The following is a 21,703-nucleotide window of genomic DNA, read 5'->3' on the forward strand; positions in this document are numbered from 1 at the left end:
CTGTAAGATGAAGCATTTTGAAGGCTCCTTTTCCAGCAGGATGCACATGATGCAAGTTTTACAAAACTATTTTAAAGCGTAAACTGCAAGCCTTAAAACAGTGAAGTCAAAGCAAAGAGTAAACAAAAAGCACATCACACAGGGTTAGAGTTGAATACTGATGAAGATTTGACAGTGTCACTAGAAAAAGAAATAAAACAAGAGGAAATGCTATTTTCAACTTGCCTTCAAAGTCTAGCAAAAAAACCCCAACTATCTAAAATATTATTAGAAAATAATATTGGAATTAATGGTGGTTCAAATGAAACCGAAACATAAAGAGAAGCAGGTCTAAAACTGAGGGTCTTGGGTGCAAGATGACATTTTTAAAAAACAAACAAACAAAAAAACCCCAAGCCCCCAACCACCTGGAACTTCTTTGAGCTTCTTAAACCACAGAAACATGGAGGACATCTGGAGTTTCTCTAAACCAAGAGCTACCTAGTAGATTCACTCTATTTGGATCAAAAAAAAAAAACAAAAAACCCAAGCCCTTTAAAAAGAAAAGGCAGAACATCTACAAGAAATGACTGTTTGTTACAACAACTCAGCAGTGAAAGCTACAGTTTCTGTGGTGGAAAAGCAGAAATAAAAGGGAGCATTGCCAAAAGGCAAGTGGATTTAGATCTCACAGGGGAAGTTAAATCAATACCAAAAGGTTATTCAGCCATTTTAAGGAGAAAACAGACAAAATGTGGAGACTGTGCAGCAGTATGGATGGAACAGAAAGGAAAGAAAAATTTTCAAAATATGGTAGGGAGACTAAAAACGCTTTGCTTTCATTTTCAGTATGGGGAATGATGAAGGACATGGAGACAAAAGATGAAAGCATGGGTCGAAAGAAGTGACAAGCAAGGAGAAAAAATGTCAAGTGGAGCAAGTAAAGTATTTCTGGAGTATGAAAGAAATTGATGAGCAGGTTCGTGACACTGCAGTTGCATTAGTAAGAATGCTAAAAACCAAAATAAAAATCTATCAAGAGCACAACCAGAGTACAGATTTAACAGCTGTCCCACTTCAAAATGCCTGCTAAGGCCTTCTATGCTATTGGCACAGATTGAGAACTACAGAAGTAAACAAAAGAAGGAGAGGCTGTGACGTGAATTTACCTGAGCTGACACCACTTCTTCCTTTTAAGATACCTGATCTTCTAAATAGGGAAGACAATAAATCTAGTTCACCTGTTCAGTGAAGCTCAGAAAATTATTAGGTAAGTTTACAAAAACAGTAGAATTAGTAGGATAAGTGGGTAAGGAACGGATCAATACGAAAATGCAAATGGACAGTGCTAGAAAGGGAAGTACTGGCCTGCACTAAGATTTCTGGGAAAGGTGCTCAAGAATCAGAACAGAAGTTATCAACACCAAGTAGTTCACAAAAACAATGCTGTACTGGAATTTACAGAGAAAACTTTGTTTTTCAAGTGATCACAGACAAGAGACTCTGTAAAAGCCCATTCTACAGCTGCCACGATGCTTAATATAATTAAGTACACTTAGATCATTTCTAACATGCTTTTTACTTCAAGGGTTGAGGTATAAAACTTAGTTTAAGCTTCCTTAGCCTGTTTTTTATTTTAAAGAAACAGAATGAGGTGGGGAAGAATAAAATGGAAAATGTACATCTTTGTTTTCCAAGATTCATGGGAAAGATGGCTATTGCAAAACATTCAACTTCAGTCAGTAAAAAGGGTAGAGAGAAGGAGATTCATCTGAATAGATCAGCTTGCTGCTGCTGCCAAATCTGGTAGGACTGATGAATTTAATATCAGAAGTAGCTTTACCTTTTCAGCGATTAGACTCAGCTGGCAATATCATTAGGGATGGCAGAACAGCTAAAAAATGACCAAGCCCATCAATAAGAAATTATTTCTGTGCAGAGTATTAACTTAAGTCTAGCAAGCACTCGGATTGAGGCATGTCCTAATTAGTAAGTCAGCTGTCAGGCTACTTATCAAATATATCCTTTAACTGGGAATTGTAACTTTAATAACAAGCTGAAATCAGTTTGCTACAATTGGAGGTTTACAGAGTTGTTTTGAAAGCTCAAGATACATTCAATCCAACATCCACAGAGTCTGTAGTCAAATGCTCCTCCTGACTACCGCTGCCCACAAAAATACTGAAAAACCTTCTTCAGGTAACTATGTGGCATACTCCAAACATATGAGATGACAAAACTCAGTAAGGGGGAGTTCTGGGAAAATCTCAGTTGGTTCAAGAACTTGCAGCTTTCCCTTAAAGCAACAGAGGCAGAGCTGAACACTCTGCTTCTGTGCCCCCATTACTGTTTCCATGAGAACAACCTTCCAAAATCCTTCTTGTCTCCACCAAACCAGCCCTAAAAGTGACAAACCAACCAAATTCATTAATTATCTCGGCTTCAATGGCACGCCATTGCCAAGAAAATCAGCAAGAGCAGCTGGAAAAGCTTTCCCACCAGCAGGCCCCAAATTAGGAGCTTCCACTCTGAATGGGAGCCATGGTCGCTTCAAGGTCAAAAGCTACAAAGGCATCTCTGCTTTGGCTTACCCATAACCAGTGCAAACAAAAAACAGTCCAAGACAAAAGATGATGAGAAAAATCACTGTAGCAAAAAATCCAAACCAAACCCCAACAAAACCCCCACATGTATGCTGATTTGGTACAAGAGAGTATAAAGAGAAGAAATAAAAGTAAGGTAACTACTTTTAGAAAACAATTTAGGTCTCCTAACTGCAATTTTAGTATTTCTAAATATTTTATTGGAAAATAAGCCATGGATAGTAATATTCCATTTATCCAAAGTTGTAATTAACAAAGCAGTATGCTGGAATCTAAGTCACACTGCCAGAAGCTCTCAAGTTGTACTGCATCTTTAGGTTTCTACTCTTCCACAGAGTGCATATCATCATAATTCATTGCAAAACCCAGAAGTGGACAATTGCAGAACCTTTCCCATAAAAGGTGGGGATCCTTTTTTTCAGTAGAGTACTGAAACAATAAATCAGCAGATTTTTCTTTTTAAAGGAAAATATTTTGCTTGAACAGCATTGTCTGAAATCAACTGCAGGCTTTTCTGGACAAGGACTATGCACCAGTGGTTCTCAACCTACGCCTGCTCAACCACCACTGCAATTACAACAGTAAATCACAACATCTGGCTTTCACTGCTGACATCACTACCAAAGCAAGTCCTCTAGACATTGCTTAGACATTTTTAGACTGAAAATAAACAGAGCCCTTCCTACACCTCTTCAGAAGAGCTGAGCTATAGGAGCCTGACTGGGAAGAGAAGACTATCTAAGTCACAGATCAGTAGCCCTTGGTAAGAACAAGGTTGAGGATTAGATGCTATTGCCACACTGAGCACTACTTCCCATAATACAAGCAATAAATGGCAGATACGTTTATCACAATCTGATTGTGTTTCATAAATGTAATCTGATGTAATGATTGTGGCACTACTCACTCTCTGCACAAGCATCTTCATCCTCCTCTTCATCCATGTTTGCTTCCTCTGCAGGCAGTCTTTCAAGTGCTTTATAAGGAGGTGGCAATTTCATTGGAGGCGGAGCCCCATATTTTCTCTAACGGATTCAAAGACAAACAGTTATATGTTTTGTAACCTCCACGCACAAGAAAAAAAATCCTATTGTCTACTGCACTGTACGTGTACATACACAGCACTTAATTACAATGCTAAATTCTGCAGCATAGGCTTTTTACGCAAGAAATCAGAACAACAAATGACACTGAACAACAAAAAAAGAAAATACAACTGTACATTTACTTGTTGGCAAAATATTTGTGTATCATCATAAACATGAACGTGTGAATATTAATCAAGGGTTAAAAATAAACATTAAATTATACCTCATTTCTCATTACAGACTCAATAACAAAATTGTGTGGTACTGATAAAAGTCAAACTTTTAAATACAAAATAAGAAGTCAATCTTCATGCATCTATGAATATTTAGACATAACAGTTTATCTATATTTTGGCTTAAATTTAAAAAAGATTTTGAATTATAACTTAGAATATTACCTCACATAAATACAGGCAGCTCCTATAATGATGCATATAGCGGCGCATAGCAGGCATGAAGAATAGGCTCTGAATCTAATGAAAACAGGCGCTTGTTCGTTGGAGCAACTGTTTTTATAGCTCCAAGTAACTGGATCGTGCCTTAGTTTGCTACATGATTTCATTAAATTACGTTCAACTGTATCCCTTGCAACCCCACTACTAATAGCAGGATGCACTTTAGAAAGAGAACACTGAGTATGATATGCCATTAGAGCAACCAGAATGCCCATAATTAATTTCGTCTATAGCTGAGAAATACAACTCAACACCCAAACATCAAACTCCGAATAACATTTTTCACTGTGTACAATGAAAGCTGAACCTGCGTATGGATTTCTAAAATCTTGAGCCTAAATTTGTATAGAATAGTCTAACTAGCAGACTGAAACAGAGCTACGTAGAAAATTTTGTGAGATAAGATATACATCATCCCATCCATTTAAAAAACATTACAGGGAAGTACTCCACCGAAGACAGCGTAACAATATTAAATGAAATTATTTCAATCCAATAGTAATAAGAGTGTATAAGAGCACTTGGAAAGGTGACAGCTGTTTCCCCAAAGTATACAATATGCCAAATATGGCTCCCACTTTTTGCTTGACACCAACACAGGTGGAACTGTGCAAAATCCAGAAGATCCAGGAAGCATGAAAGGACTCGTGTTCTACATTACTGAGCAGGTATAGATGGAAAACCTGCAGTCCCACTTTCAGCTACCTATGACAAATCAGTAGTATCGCTATAATTTAGTAATAACTCCTAGTCTAAATGTTGACCCTTTGGCTTTTTAAGATGTTAAACATCTGTTAGAAAGTCTGTGTGAAATTACACGACACCTAAGCTTATCCAGCAGTTTGCTATGGCTCAGAAGGACAAGTTGCTGTCGTCCCTCCTGACCCACTGAAAAGCCAGGTGAGTAAATTGTGCCAGAGTCCTCCATTACACCATATTTTTGTATTAACACAGCTGTTTGCAGCAGAGGCAAAAGTGCATTTTACATAGCCAACCAGCAAAATAACATTAATATCTGGTTTGTCCACAAGAAGCTCAATTGTTTTAAATGGTTTTATATAAATTACTTCAAGTAACCATTTTTAAACAAACAGAGGAGGATAAACACCAACAAATCAGAGAAAACCTTCAGTATTGAAAAGATAATTCATCATACAGGAAAAGGCAGATTTTCCAGCTGGATGCGGCTGCTTTCAAACCAAACTCTTTTGTGACACTTTGAAGACTGGACTAGAAATATCATTGATTCCCCGTAGGGATGCGGACTAGTAATCCACTAATAGCAACTCTTTCCAACTCAAAGATGCCCCTACTGTAGCACAGTATGACTGCTTTGTGAATCAATGTTCAAAGCTAAAAAGGAGCTACGTATTTAGGCACTGAAGCTCTTCTATATTCCACCCACCAGTTTACAGCACCAATGGATGAAAAAGGTTTGAAAAAGATTAGGCTCTCTCTCTAACCTCCAAATGCTATAGAATGCAACACACTGGAGTCCTAGAGATTAAAGGCAGCACATTGCAAGAGGATGAGTGCTTTTGAGATTAGAAATATAGATAACAAAACCAAGAAAAGGGATTGTAACTGTTTTATTATAAGTATTATCCACTGGCATGAAAGCATGACTTCAACACCTTTCTTGATTTTTTTGAATAACTGAGCCTCATAGCTTCTGTATCTGACAGGATCTGAAAGGAGTCTTACAAAAAACTTTTGGAGGCAAGCAGGCCTTCTCCAGTTATCCACCACACACCAGACTACTGAGTAGGATCAAATGAAGAGTTCATTGTATTTGTAGTTGGCCTGTTAAACTGCACTGGGCAAAAGTTATTGTCTGCACTAATTCCGTCTCTGCTCCTCCAGTTCTGACACCCTCAAAGTACCTGACCTACACTCATCAGTCAGCACAGTTCCCACAGGAAAATACATAGGCCATTAGAGAAATCTGTTTGGGAATGAGAAATTAAATTTTTCCCTTATTGCAGTGATTAAAACAAACCCACTGGTTTAGACCAAACAGATTCTTTCTCTTTTAAATCTGCTGTGAAGTTGCTGGAAAGTTACTGTGCAGTAATTGCTTCACAATTAGCTGGCTAGCTACAGATCACTCAGCCATTTCCTTCTTTTACACAGCAATGGGAAATGTAGGAGACTTAGCAGATTTAATTGACCTATAACATGATTTTACTGAATTTCAGCCAGCCTTACATTAAGGATATCATTTGTGTACATGTTATTATTTTCTGCTTCTACTGAACAAAGAGAACCAATTTGTCTCTACGTGGAGCAAAGCAGGTACTTCCAGAAAGATGCCAGTGAAGAGCTGCAGTAAGTACAGGGTTTCAGCACCCAGGGGAGACCCACAGAACATTTGTCAGAAACCTGCCTTGTATTTGGCAGAAATTTGGCAAAAATTACTTGAATCAAAGATATTTCAACAAAACACTTCAAATTTCATTTTGTACAGGGGGGAGGGGGCAGTGCTTATCATGGAGTTATAATGCATGCTATTATACCGTTTGACTTAGTAAAACTTAGGTATAGCATTGAAAGGAATAAATACCTTTTCACTCTTATTTTCTTTGTCTGCATCCTGATCTTTGCTGACTTTGATTCCCTTAGGCTGTACAGCAGAAACCACCTGAAAAACAATACGTATGTTACACACATTAGAAAGAACATTATAGCCACAAAACAAACATCCAAAAGTTAGGTAATGACAACAATAAAGCTACCTAGTGCACTCTTCATGTTGCCCCAATATATTACATTTCAAAATGTAATATATTCCCACTCCTCTGGCAGCACCTTATTTTTGGTGAATGGGAACTGGGACTGTGCAGCACTGCTGAAAGTCTGAATGTTCAGTTTCCTAGCGAAGCAACTCAAATTTCAAGTTATCTGTCTTTCCCTTGATCTCTCTAAATTGACTAGGAAAGTAAGGGTCAGAGATGCAGCTGACCACTTGAATGTTCTGACAGTTTTTTTGGATCTTTTCTGTGAAAAAGCCGATACAGAAAGGGAACAAACTCAGTTACTAGCACTGTGATTTTTGCCATCACTGCTTGAGCACCTTTCTGGCATAGCTGCTGAAAGTCTTAATAGATTTTGAAAGACTCCCTGGAGCACTGGAAAAATAATGGACACACAGTGGTGCCAGGTTTGTCTACAGTTGTCAAAAAGGTCTCCTCAAGTCTACTAATACACCAAAAATCCCAATTAACTTCTCAGATTATAGCAAAAGTATATAGAAGTCTTGGGTTTTGTGTGTACTTCAAGGCAGGCAGAACTGTATGGGTTTTCTTACTAAGGCATTAAAAGGCATTTCTTGCCTTGGCCTTGATGAGGAGACGCCTAAAATCTCTTGAAAATTAACTTACTCCCAAATAACTACACTTCAGGTCCCTTTGGTGACAGATTTTACACAGAGCTCTTACTGTGAATCTGACTAATTTTAATTACACTTTTGTTCATTTGGAAAACAGAGTATATTTTTAGATTATGAAATATGAGCAAATTAAAATACACAGGGCCAGAATCAATCGCACTGGTAGGAGAACTGAATTAACACCTAGTCAACAGATTTACATCTACTCAATTTATATCAGAGAAATGAGGTTTCAAATCAAGCCAGACAAGTAATCAGTTAATCACATGGTCTATAAGCGATACTCTGACAGAAAGAATGGACACAAAAATTGATGGAACTCGCTGAAAGGAATTTGGGCAAGTTTAAAATAAGATGCATATTATACATTTATTAAGTTTTGGAATAAAAATAGAAATAAACTTACTTTTGGTATGTTAGACAAACCCTGAACTACAAACACAACAGGATTTCCTGCGTTCTTGATAGCTTCTACTGCTTCCTCGTGTGTGGCATTTTGTAGGTCTATCCCAGAAACCTAACAAACAATGTTTATTTTTATTAGGTAGCTTGTCTTTGGCACAGAGTCATTACAAGAGATCACACACATTTGCAGAAGCTTAGTATATCTGAGGAAGGTACCAAAAGCAGTTAAGAGAAATTATTTGTAAAGTATGTTTCCATGATGGTTTAAGGAAACGTATATTACTTAGTATTCATAATTAAAAGATGGCCATGTGTTTCCCAAAGCAGTTCTTCTAGATAAAAACATAAGGAATAAGATTGTCAGAGTGCTAGATGTAATATTAGGTATAATACAACTCTTTCAGATTTTACCTGTTTGTGAACTAAACCTATTTTGAAACAATTTTTCAAAACATCACACACAACCCTAAAGCACTATCTGCTTGGGAACCCAGATTCAGAAGTATTCATTTGGAGAAAAAAGAGGGGAAAAAAAAAAAAAATCAACACGAGCCAGAGATATGAGAGCCAGGAATGGCATTCTTCCCTACAGCACCTGCCAGAATCAGGTATTTCCCCCAAATAGTAGTTAATCAGACTGTTAACTACTCCAAATTCACACACACAAAACAACAGCCCAAATTTCAGTACAAAGAGTCTATGTTCTCCTATATATTATAACTTATGCTTATAAAGGTATGCTATAACTTCTTACTCATTTATATGGGAAGAGAGCAGTCTCATTTTTTTCATTTCCACATCAGATACTAGGACCTATCTTTTCTTAAATATAGAGGAGAATGTTAAAAGAACTCCATAGTGTCCCTTAAAAAACGAAAAGATGACACCAGGGGTTTCTTTCGGTTTTCAAAGCACAGTGTCGTCAATACTTCATGAAGCAGTGGCAGTATTTTGCCCCTCTCTCTTCCCAAAGCTGTTTGAGTCAATCCTTATTTCTTAGAATGAAAAGGTAGGTTTATCTGCATTTACCTCAAGTATTTTATCTCCAGTTTTTAAAGCCCGTGTTCTTCCTGCTGGGCTGTCTTCCAAAACTTGTTTGATAAAGATCCCTTTAAGTTCTTCTCCATTCTTCAGACGCTTTATGACAGTTTGTCCACCAACAATACTGATTCCAAGAGACACGTGAGGGTCTCTGAAGATCTCAACACTGAAAAAACACATGTGGTAGTTTAACAGCTTGAAACAGTTTTTTTAAACTATGAATGGAAAGCCTTAAATAAATGTAAGCTTCTGGTCTTTCAAGAAGATTTAACAGAGTAAAGGCATAAAGTCAGAAGCCTAAGAATGCTCTCAACAGAGTTGGTTTTTTACCCTGAGCAGACCTCACCCCACAAAAAGAACAAAATTCTGCTGCCAACCCATGCCCACTGGGCATAGGCTTCTATTTCATAGAAACTCAAGGTAAAATAGGCAGGTCTTCAAGTAAACACTCATCCTCCCTCAGTTTGAGCAAATTGTCTGGAAATGGCAAACACTGCACATGGCATGCTAGACAAATAATAAAACAAAGCGTTTCATACAACTTTCTGAACACTGACTTCAGTGTATCAGACGCATATTAATCAGCTTAAGCAGAAATTTTCTGATCATACTTTACTTAGGACCATCAAAACAATTCACTTTAAAATGTTAACAATACAACGAGGATGTGGCTAAAACTTGGCTCAGCAATTTGGAATTCTGCCATTAAGTTTAGCAGAGAACCCATGAAAAAGGAGACAGCAGCACTATGTGCATTGTTCACACCTAATAGTTACTAAATGAGCAAGAACTTGTAGGTCATCCACAACGTAAACCCACCAAGCTTTCCCAAGTCAGCTGTATAAATAGAAGGCATAATTTTGTTGAACATCTGTTAAAAATTCACTGTATCTAAGAAAGCCCAAGGTACACAAGTACCTTAAAGTTATTGGCAGAGGAGGGAAGAAAAAAACCACGAGAACTAATTGGGCTCATAGAAAGAAAGACATAAGGTAAATGGGAAGAAATAATGTAATCATATGAACATACGTCCGTGGTGGTCCCCAGTGGCTGAAGTTTGGAGTTTCTTCTCCTTCTCCTTCTTCTCTCTCAGGTAATTCACTAATTGGGGGCAGAGAGAGGAGAGGAATAAAAAATAAAAAAGGCATCACCCATGCCAGGTTGCAATTCCTTGCATATTTTGTATCTGGCAGTGAGACAGCAACACCTTCTTCCACTGTCCAGTTCAAACCAAATATGCAGAGTCAACAGACTAGACAGGAATTTTTGTATTTAGGTTTAAATGTACTTAAGGAATGCTCCAGAAATAAACATGATGGGCAGACCAAATTTATAAGCTGCTCTGTGATATACAAATCTGCACTGCATTTACTCATTCAAAATTACTATTTAAGCAACTAACATTTACTTTCCAATAAATATGCTGCGATTCTTATAGAGGGATCTAAACATGATAAACCAGTCTAGCTGACCAGAAAGCAGATCATGATGCAACTGGGAGAACAGATCTGGTGTGTTCCATTAAACATCCCAAAACAGGGTGTTAACTGAACTTCTATACAATATGTGACTCACCTATTCACAGAATAGGAATGGAAGTATGGAATTGCATGCCCCCACAGAAAAGTTCAAACAATACATCCTTGCACACATTTTCTGTAGATCCTGAGAACTGTAAATGCTACTCTTAAACTACAAAAAGGAAGTAGGATGTTATGCTGGAGAAATAATCTCCTCACCTTACTGTTGAGCTGCTTTCCCTCTGAGAGAAGATTACGGATGAATTAGGGAAGTACTGGGGATTTGAATCGACAGGCCCCAAAAAAGCAGATCCCACTCTCCCAAAACTGGTGGGGAAAGAATGGGACACTTGACAGATGTGGCAAATATCTACAACCCGTGCCAGCTCAAGGCTTCTCAGCACCACTGGCAAGACTAAAATTTCCTCCAGAGGCCTGAGAGCAATGGCTGAACTGCTCTTCCCAAAAGGAAGAGCAAAGGAAAGGGAAAACCAAGAGGACAGAGCTATGGTAAGGAGCTAAGGGGAGAGCTCCTTAAGCAGTAATGACCTATGCTGCTGGTAAAGGTTACGTCCCTTTCCTCCAGGCCACATCCATATTCCCCTGACTGTGGAGTAAGTGAAGTAGGTGGCAGAGCCATTCACACTTTTCTGTCCCAGTACTCAGGGGAGGAAATGTGGGAAATAAAGATTCAATAAGGTTGTAAGGCACAATCCAGCTCCTTGGTCAAAAGTCATAGAACTGGCTATTTTTGTATGTCTTACTGTTTCACACAGCTTTTGATGATTACTCAGCTAAGTAAAGCAAGAAGACAGTTAAGATCATTAACTGAAAATCTTCCAAAACTGGAATCTTTCTCCGTACCTGCACAACGCTGTTCTGGGCTGAGCTAAGGTGGTTACTCTCTCAGATTCCGAGTTCTTGGAAAAAACATAAACCTCCCCTTTTAGTTCTTCCTTTTCAATAGCTTCCAGATCAACAGCAAGTCCAGGTCCTTTAGAGTCAATCTGAAGCTTTTTATCTGAAGAAGAAAAGGTGTAGATGTGAACTTTTGCTTCCTCTATCCCTGCATCTACCAGTTATCACCCTTGGAAATAAACCCCTTAGCTCACCATGTTCCAAATGTGGATGTTGTGTGATGATCAAGAGGCTTAGAGATACAGAACATTTATTTTCTAAGGAAATTTAAACCACACTAAACACTTTTTTATAGCACCTTGCTTCTGATGCACATGCGGTTAAGTAATAACAGGAAATGCCAAATTTTGTGGAACTGAGACATGCTTAGGTTCAACTTTACATGACAGATGCTCCTCACAAAAACACATGATTAGAAATAGCAAATCCATCCTTTATGCAGGGAGAGCAGTGCAAAGCCCTGCTCCAGCACAGAACCCCATCACATGGGGGAAGATTGATGTCATTTTGGTGACATAAGTATCAACATTAATTGAACCACCAGAGCTCCTTGCAAGAGTTGTCATTCTGTCACTGTAGCTTACAGTGTCTGCTGTACAAGATGCAGGTGACAAAGAAAGGAAACAACCCAGCCTCCTTTCTCCCAACCAGTGAGTGCTATCTCAGGCAGGCTGATAGATTTCCCTAATGATCTACCAAATTCTAACCATCCATCTCTGGCCATCTGACAAGCAGAAATTTTGCTCCTGAGCACAGATTATAAAACCAAGATATGGGGCAACTATCTACCATAGAGTTCACTTGCAAATTTTGGTTGTGGGAAAGTTACCTCCAGAGCCTGCCCACCCCCCCCTTTTTTTTTAAGTGCAAAAATACAGGCATGAGCTATTTTACTTACACATGGAGTCCTACTGGGGACGTTAGCTACACAGAAGAAAGTGGTTCTCCAAGGGCAGGACAAAGATGCACCACTTTCAATATCACTTTGTGACAACTGTAGATGATTTGGAGCAGGAAGCAAGATCATGAACCTGAAACCTATTTAAAGCCAGACTGTCTTAAGCCTGCAGAAGCCTCATTTCAGTACTTCATCATTTGAAAGAATTTGTATTTTGGTATAAAATTTAAAGTTGTAAATATGAAGTTATAAGATAAAGAAAATACTTCTTACAAACCTAAATCCATCTTGGTTTTTGCTCCTGACTGGGTAGTTTCAGTATCAAATATGTCTTTTTGGTAGCCACTGTGTGCTGTGGTTCCAGAAAATAGTGAACTTATACTAGCATTTTCTTCACACTTGACAGAGGAGAAAAAAGTAATTAAAGTTAGAAAGCAACAGTATCAACTTATACAGGGGTATTTGACATGAACATTGATTTTTACATTCACATTTTCTTAACTACATTCATATTTATTCAGATAACTATGAAATACTAACTGCTCATTTATGCACTGTATTAAGAAGAGGCATGAAAAATGTTACGTGCAATAGCATTATAAAGTAACTGTATCTTTCTACTTGCCTGTAATCCAGGCAAAATAAGCAAGAGCAAAGAACCTCTTTTGTTTTTAAGTAACAAATGTATAAATTTAATATTGTGCACTCTGGTATAAAACTGTCATGAGAAGATGCATGTTAGCCTGTTTATGTACACAGCGCATAAGGGGACAAGCCAAACAAAACCTGAAATTCTCTGTGGCTGTGATATTAAATGCATTTCCACTTCAGTTTTTTCATACAAAAGCATACATCTTGGAAGCTGGTGCATGGAAGGCTGATGTTACCACTTTTTGTTTGGCAAGTGAATGAACAAAGATCAGAAAAAAAACAATTCTCAGAATACTTGAGGAGGACATATAAATAAAAGTTTCGCAATTTATCTGAAGCTCTGTCTCCATCTATTCCTTCAACCACCAGTATGCTTGTTACAATTGCTTCCACCGTATCATTTTTCTCTCAACTGCACTATCATCTGGCTCAAGGAACTGATTTGGATTAAAAATAATGAGGAAAAGAGGGACCTCCTTTCACTGACATTGCTGGTGAAGCCCCTGACCTATTAAAACCACGAAGTGATAGTCTGCTATTACTGATATGCACCATAGTAGTACAGCTTGCAAAAAAGAACCGAGCCCACAAGTCAGAGATGGGAAAGAAGACGCAAGTACAGGATGCCTGTAAATACACCAACCACAGCATGTATCTCATTCGAGCAGTTAAATATACAGACACTAAGTAGCCAAAAGAAACTTCCAGAATGTACAAAAGGATAGACGGGTGCCTGTTAGAGGTGCCCAGATCTCATCTAGTATTTAAAGCATTAGTAAGACTCCTTACAGAGTTTAGGTCTGGCATTTTCCTTGAGGTATGGGTCCCATGGGCAGGCTACAGCACTGAGACCAATACAGCATTTCTTACCATTTTATCTTTATTGAATGGATATTCTAGGGATTCTTTTGGACTTAAGTTAACACTGGATCTTAAGTCTTGTATTTCAGTAGTCTCAAGTTGCTTTGCCCATCGTTCTGTATCAAGGTTCCTCTCTGAAGTTGCCTTCTGTCCACACGATGCATTATATTTCAGGAAGCCTGAATCGTCTTCATACTCATCATCCACCAACATTTCCCGTTCTTCATCCATTTCTTCTGTTCTGGGTTTCAGAAATTCATGCATCTCCCAGGACTCCTTCTCGTATTCATTGTCATTTTGAGAATGCTGAAATGACCTTCCCAAGTCCAAACTTGGTTCATCAACAAGTTCTTCTTTAAAAGGTGTTTCATCTCTGAAACCCTGCATAAAACATTACAGGAATATAGATTTTTACATTGTGTTTCTTGCTAAGTCTTTTAAGGCTATGTTTTGTGTGAGGCCCATATTAAAAGTATATCCTGATTTTTAAAGTTAAAATCTTCTGCCTTTTGCATTTTCTAAATGAAAATACACTGACCGATGATTTTAACACCAAAAGCAGACATTGCAATTCTTTTTTAAATACAAAGAAATTTAAGTTGCACAGCTTAGATATTGCTGCAGCCATTCAGAATAACCAATCTGGACTGAAGTTAGGGAATGAAAATTATTAAATAACACTAAAAAACCTACAGGAAAAAGTATATATAAATTCAGCTAAAGTATATCTGTGCTTCAGACTTATCTGCTATCACTTTATGAATGCATGTACATTTCTTACAATACCATCAGCTAAATAAAAAACAGCCCGAGTTTGCTTATGCAACAGTATCAGCAATAAAAAAAGAAAACCAAACCACCCAAAACAAAAGTCGCACTCGTTTGTCCTGCCCTTGGGTTTTCCATACAATATTTTAACCTGGAGGAGAGGGGGAATGGATGACCCACATCCTCAAAAAAAAAAAAAAAAAAAGACATAATTGACTGTTCATTATCTAATACCCTTACTGTTTTAAAGAGAAGAGTGTTCAACTTTCTAATTAATTCAAACCACAAAGCAACAAACCAAAAAAACCCAAACAACAAAACCAAAAGAAAAGGTATTAAAAGCCACTCTGAAAGATATCACTCAGCAGTTCTTTTTGTGGGATTTGTCAGGTGCGTCCCCAATTTCCAATGCCCCATGCTTCACCTAAACTGAATGGGGTGCTCATGGAGTCAGTCTGCACAGGCATCTCTGAAATTTTATGCCTTGCACCGCTACCAGAAAGCTTGCCATACAGAGAAAGCTTTTCCTCTCTTTTCTTCAGGCCACCAAGTATGTATACCCAAACCCCATCTTCAAGGCACCGAAACCCCAAACACTGAAACCAATCTACAGATTCAGGGGTCCTCAATCAAAATGTTTTTCTTTCTGCTTCCTACCCCTTCCCAGATTCCCCAAGGTACTTCGCTATTTCTGACCTTTAGTGTCAGAATCCTGTTTTGTTAGGTTTGTACAAATACAGAAAAAAAAACCCAGATGCTGCCAAAATGTTCACATAGTTCAAATGAGAGGCAGGAGAGCAAACAAGAGACAGACAAGAGCATAAGGAAACAATGCAATACTACTAGCTGGCATGAAAACAGAACATTAGCAATCTAGAAATTAGCACATTTTTCGTAAGCTTTAAATGTTCCTTTAACCTATTTGCCCTGTGTACCCCAATCTCAAAAAAATACCCAGTCTGAAAAGATTCTAATTCTCTTCATCTTTACTTCATTTCATTTCACTTTTCTGCAGCATCATTCTCCAAACACTTCTGTAAGAGGCACCAACTTCATCATTGTATAAAACAGTTGACTTAGCTCAGAACCACACAGCAATTTGTATTACCATTCCTGATACAGCAGTTAGGTATGTATAATCACAGACTGCTGCACTGCAGTAGCAGACGCTAGCAATGGAATAGGGAATACTGCAAACATGACAGTAAACTCTACTGTGTAGCATATAAAAATCTTCAAGTTCTTTTTTTTTTTTTTTTTAATCAGCTTTGTCAGCACTATGCTAGTACATAAGAGTGGAAGCCATCGTGACACACCACTCCTGGCTCTTACATGAGCAGGTAAGATAAATGGATGGAAATTTTATACTACTGCTCTAAGCTACTATCAATGCTGTCACACATAAGGTAAAACAAAATACAAGCAAATACCTTTGCATGTATTTGGTACAAATTGATCATTCCAGTTTCTACATTCAGCAGGACTTCAAGATAAAATATTTCATTTAAAAATACTTACTAACATTAGTTTTATTTAGGAAGCAGAGAAACAATCTGAGCTGGCAGACGACTAATTGCTCTGCCACAAACCCTTCCTATGCACCCGGAAAACAACAAACTCCATTTTACACCATGAAAATCAGTAAATACCATGTCCAAGCTAATTTCTACATAGTATACCTACATTTACCCCATAATAATTGCTCCTTTTGGTGGTTCTAGTATACCAGTTCAGCATTAAAGATATGTTTGTATCCAGAGACAGGTAGACATGTTTAGCAACAAGAAAATCTAGAATTTATTTTTATTACTGTGTTACAGTTCTGGATGATCTTTTATATATTGCCTTTTCTGGTCTAAAAAAAAAAATGCATTTACCAATGTGAATTAATAAAAATTTTGCAAAGCACTTGAGAATGGATGAAAATTAAAAAATATCCACATCTCTCTCACTCTACACAGGTCAGTACTGCAATATTATTGCCTATTACCCTGGTATCTGAGTTTCTCACTATCTTTAGTGCCTCATCCTCCCACAATAAACAGAATTATTTCTCAAAAAATAAAGAGGAGGAGAATTGAGGAAGAGTAAAGAAATCACTCAAGACTACATAGGAAGTTTATGAAGAACAGATTTCAAGCTTGCGTTATACACTAGACTACTTTTTTGTTTTGCTTCATTATAATAAAAAGCATTCTGCTCCCATACCTTACTCTCTTTGCAAAACTGAACCAATTACTTATGACTACTAATAACGTAGCATTCCTATTTCATATCCAAGGTAACCCAAGGTATTTTAATGACATAGTAAATTTGATAAGGCAGTCTGGGAACTGCATTGGTAAGTGCTATGCATATGCTTACCGTTCGCAATACAATTAGTATACATTTAGCTGTTAGAGTCTTTTTCAGAGGGAATCCAGCCTGAACTCTATCCAATACTTAAATCTTATCTGAAGGACATTCTTTTTTTTTTTTTTCTTTTTTTTTTTCTTTTTTTTTACTTTAAAACATCATTTCCTGTCCATATAAACTTAAGCTGAATCAAAAGAGTAACCAAATACCTGTGGTGCTTCAAGTATTATTGAGATATTAATATTATCTATTGGTTCTGGAGATCTAGGGCTGGTTTTAATGTTGCTGGAATCCACACTGTGCATGTTCTCCTCCTCTTTGCTTTCTCCCTAAGAAAGGCAATCAAAATGATGAGTCAGGAAAACAAACAAGAATTCCCACATTTTTCAATAAACTAAAAGAGAGAGGGAGAACCAGCCATTAGAAAAAAGACAGAAAAAAGTTACAGAATTATAAAAAAGGGAAGCCATAAATGGAGAAGATGAAGACAACAGCTTTTATTCTTTGAAGATATTAGTACAGATATACTAAAAAATAAAGAGATGTGTAGGAAAGAAAGACAAATGCAAGGATATGAACAATGAAATACCACTTTTTAGAAAATAAAAGATTATATTTAACAGCCTTCCTGCATTCCTATTTCACCACTCCTCTACCACTTTGAATTACAAGCACTTTCTATTAGATGGTGCTTTACTTTAATTAATTTTGCCTGGGTGCCCTTGATGAACAATACTGCAGTGTTCTCAAGTAAACTTCTGTCTGTTCCAAAGCCCTGATTCTAGAAAAAGGAAATTCTACTTGAATTTACAGTCTTGACTTCAAACAGATTAAGTTTCTTTGATGTCAGTGGAGCTCAAGCAAGCACTTAGCAGTGTCTTAGAGTGAAATGGACTTCAGTACATATTTAACTGATTTGCTGAATTGCTCAAACCATGTTACACCTATGCATAGGGCCAGTGCACATAGGTTTGCCCAGACATGCCTTCTGATTCCATGGGATATTCTTTCAGAAGGAACTTGAGAATGCTGGTTTTCCAGTCAGACCTTTTGGACATTGAGCTGCCCATTCACCAGCTAGCCAGAATTTCTGGATGTGTCGAGGTATATGCATAGCAACTTAGTTGCTTTCCACATGCATACCTACTTCTACCCTGCATTTCCCCCCACCTCCGCCAAATACAACAACCCAGCCTACACATGTCATAGAATCAAATAGAAAAAAATTAAAATCAGTCCTTACCACCAAAGGCTTGCAGATTCCAAGAGTAACTCTACCTGGGGGCACAGATTTCAACACTTCAACTGCCTCTGCTAAAGTGGCACTGTCCAAAGATTTCTCATTTACAAACACCAAGCGGTCACCTGGTAAAAGCTTGCCCCCACGTTCAGCTGCTCCGCCTGCCACCAAAGAGCTGATCACAATGGCTGTTCTTGTTGGATCTAAGAGATCCTGGGGGAAAAAAAAAAAAAAAAAAAGTAAAAGCCCCCAGAAAGCTGATGTTTATTTTGAGTATGTAAAGACTACTTAAGCACATTCATCATCTAATGCTACAGAATTGAAGCTTGCTGAGATGTTCAAAAGGACTGTCTACTAATACTGCCAAGGCTTACTGTTTACAAAAAGAAAGGTTTGCAGTAGGAAGATGTTCTGTCACTTGCCTCATCCATTAAGAAATTTTAAGATCTTAAAGCTGACTGATACCCTACCTGCCCCCTTCTTACATACACAGAAACAGACAGGCCAACCTGCAAACAGAAAAACAACACTGGCATTCTTCCACAAGCATCCATCGAGCCTGTTATGTGCTAATGTTACATGAAGTAACCATTCTGCATGCCATCCAAGAGCATCATAGCAGCAAAATTCATGTTAAAAGAAATCATTGCATGATTAGAAATTTAATTTAAAATATTATTAAATTAAAATTAAAAATTAAAACCGAAACATTCAAGAAATAGCAGTATACATTTGCTGTATCACTGCAGTGTTCCTGCCTTGTCAAATCTGCATGACAACGTATAAAAGACATTTTTTCCACCCATGAAGCTTCCTTAACGGAAAATACAGGAGAGAGCAACAGAAGAGTAACTAAGATTATTACTGAAGACAAGGAACACTGTAGTTGTGCATACAGAGGAATGTGAAGTAGAAAATATACACATTGGAGAGGCTGTAAGATGCAAAGATATTAACTTAATTCTTTTTCTAGTATTATTAGCCTTTGCTAATGTCACATACCACTTCTATCATGCATTCAGCCATTTAAAAAAATCATCCTCAATCCAATGAAATGATCATAATTTATTATATAATGGCAGAAAGATACAAAAGCAAATTTATGGGGTTTTTTTTGTTTCTTTGTTTGTTTTTTTAAGATTAGAATTAGCCTTTCTCCCCGTTGCTAAGGGCTCAAAGTTCAGAAATGCTCCTTGCATGCACTGGGTCTTCAAATGCATAATCATGTACTGTTTTTCCCTCAGGACTTGCATCTTATTCAGGGCATGAGAGGGATAAAAAAAGGGCAAAATTCAAATCACAGAGACCACTGTGAATTCAGCACCTCAGTGTTAATTTGAAAACAGGAATGCTTTTTTAACTCTTTGTTTTTATACAACTATACACTGCTTTCCAAGGGAACATTTTTTTTAAGGTATGTGCAAACACATGAGGCAATGAATGTAATATCTGTAAATGGCTGAAATTAAAGATCTGAAATTAGAGTTCAGCAGGAAAAGCCATGTTGAAGCTGAATTCAAGTAAATACATATTACTAATAATTCTCTCCTGTTCTACTGCTTAATCCTGCCATTTTATAATCTTCCCAAACACTGGGTATCCGCATTGTACAGAAGAGGCTTCCTTGCGAGTATCATGTCTTGATAATCAAGCCCAGCCACCTCCCTCTGCTGCGCAATGGTGTTCTGCCTACTGAACCCGTGCCAATATGCTTGGGCTGTCCGACTGTTTATGCTCAAACCTGCCTCAGACAATGCCGAAGGGAAAGGATTTCATTTGTTTCAAATAGCAAGCTATCCATGTTCTGCATATATTTTGGAAATTTTTAGAAACAAAACAAACCCAAATGCAGGAAGTCCAGAAGAAGAATCTAAAGGATTCCAAGATATAAAAAAAAGAGGTTTTGCTTTAAGAGTGTTGAAGTTTGACAATGTAAAGTTACTGCTGCCCTTTGTGTAGAGAGTCAGCTTTGCCTGCCCTTGCCGACAAAACCATGTGCCTAACCATCCTGATGACAGCTGACCACAGAACAAACACTCTGTTTCACACAGACTTTTGAGATGGTTTTAATTTTTGTGTTTGCTCCAATGCGAAATAAAAATAAACTTTTGGACTTTGCAAACCCAGAATCATGTTGAGACAGCCATTTTCGAGCAAGTAAGGCACTGTTCACATTAGGAAGGCTTTGCTAATAGAACTAAACCAGCAAGTTTTCCTATCATGGGCTCATCTTGCCATGGCAAGCAAGGTTTATGCTGGTTCCCTAAATGGGTGAATGCTCTCTCAGCAAAACTACACCTTTGCTGACACAACAGCTTTTATACTATGACTTTTGCTGGCTTAGCTATATTGATAAAAAAATGAACAGAACAAAACCAGCACTCATCCTTACTGATGCAGATAAGCTGACAAAAATTTGCAAGTGAATGACTGGCCCAGTAATTATGGCGCTGGCTGAGAATGTGGGAGAACCAAGTTCAAATCCCTGCTCTGTCTGATCCAAAGCTGTTCTGTTTTGGGTTCCAGATCAGAACCACGTAAGTAGGACATGGGAATCTCACCATTAGCTTCTCCTATGCAGATATTCAAGTTCAGTGGCCTAACTACCACGTTTCTGATGAGAAACAGTCCTGTTTCAACCTAACTTTTCACTGCAATAAAAAATTTTGGCTTTGATAAATCATCATGTTTTGGTAAGAGATACTTTAGCTGAAAAAGTGTTCCAACCAGCTCTAATCTTCACGCTAAAAATGAAGATAGAGTTCCTGCAAACACACACAGTTCCTATGCAGTAAAGTTTTGAGAACACTACAGTTATCATTGCTGCTTTTCAACATGTATGAGCATTAAGCCATACATTGGAATTGCTTCATGAATAGCAGCAGCAGCAGAAATCTCAAAGAAGGGGCCCATATTAGAAACCATTGATCAGGCAAATACAAAACAGGGGTTATAATTACACTGCTGTTTTCAAGCAGAGGGAGCTATTGTACAGGAAGAGCAATATAAACTACACAGTGACAGGGCTAAGCCAGTAATGTGAACAGTGCTGTAAAACACTGTTTGTTACTAGTAACTGTGAATTGCAATGCGATTGCCATGAAGAATGCAACAAAGCCGCATGTGAAGACACAGACCTACTGAATTTCAAGGTGTAATCATTAATGCATATTCTCTATAATTTAACATGAAAGTGATTGCAACGGTTGATTGCACCGTGCTTTTCTTACCAAAAAGAACAATGTTTTTTGGAAACCCTGCCTTACGATATATACTCAAACCCAAATGCACCCTAAAGAACACCTGCTAAAGAAAGACAGCAAACACTGAATTCACATTCACATCTTGTAAACAGTGAGTGCAAGTAGACTGTGTAGGTTGTTGTCTTTTGAAAGAAAGCAGTGCTAGCAGCAGGCTGAAAAACAGATTCTTACCTTCTATGCTAACTGCAAAAGGCAAGTTCACTCCCACAGTGCCCTGATGGACTTCAGAGCCACTTCCATGTTAACAGACCAGCTAGAGCCATTCGAGGT

At 37.8% G+C, this 21,703-nt stretch overlaps 1 protein-coding gene across 1 annotated transcript in view; it reads right to left on the reverse strand.

Annotated features, from left to right (window-relative positions):
- The window catches only part of PATJ (PATJ crumbs cell polarity complex component), a 147,891-nt gene that overhangs the window by 81,876 nt on the left and 44,312 nt on the right, over nucleotides 1-21,703 (reverse strand). The window contains exons 17-26 of the mRNA XM_075710089.1: nucleotides 18,174-18,383; nucleotides 17,140-17,259; nucleotides 13,817-14,188; nucleotides 12,573-12,693; nucleotides 11,344-11,500; nucleotides 9,989-10,060; nucleotides 8,948-9,125; nucleotides 7,920-8,030; nucleotides 6,689-6,766; nucleotides 3,490-3,607 (exon numbers count right to left, since the gene is read on the reverse strand). Coding sequence (XP_075566204.1) covers nucleotides 3,490-3,607; nucleotides 6,689-6,766; nucleotides 7,920-8,030; nucleotides 8,948-9,125; nucleotides 9,989-10,060; nucleotides 11,344-11,500; nucleotides 12,573-12,693; nucleotides 13,817-14,188; nucleotides 17,140-17,259; nucleotides 18,174-18,383 — 1,537 coding nt within the window. The remainder of the gene's footprint in view (nucleotides 1-3,489; nucleotides 3,608-6,688; nucleotides 6,767-7,919; nucleotides 8,031-8,947; nucleotides 9,126-9,988; nucleotides 10,061-11,343; nucleotides 11,501-12,572; nucleotides 12,694-13,816; nucleotides 14,189-17,139; nucleotides 17,260-18,173; nucleotides 18,384-21,703) is intronic.

This window comes from Pelecanus crispus, chromosome 5, assembly GCF_030463565.1.
Source record: "Pelecanus crispus isolate bPelCri1 chromosome 5, bPelCri1.pri, whole genome shotgun sequence".
NCBI lineage: Eukaryota > Metazoa > Chordata > Aves > Pelecaniformes > Pelecanidae > Pelecanus > Pelecanus crispus.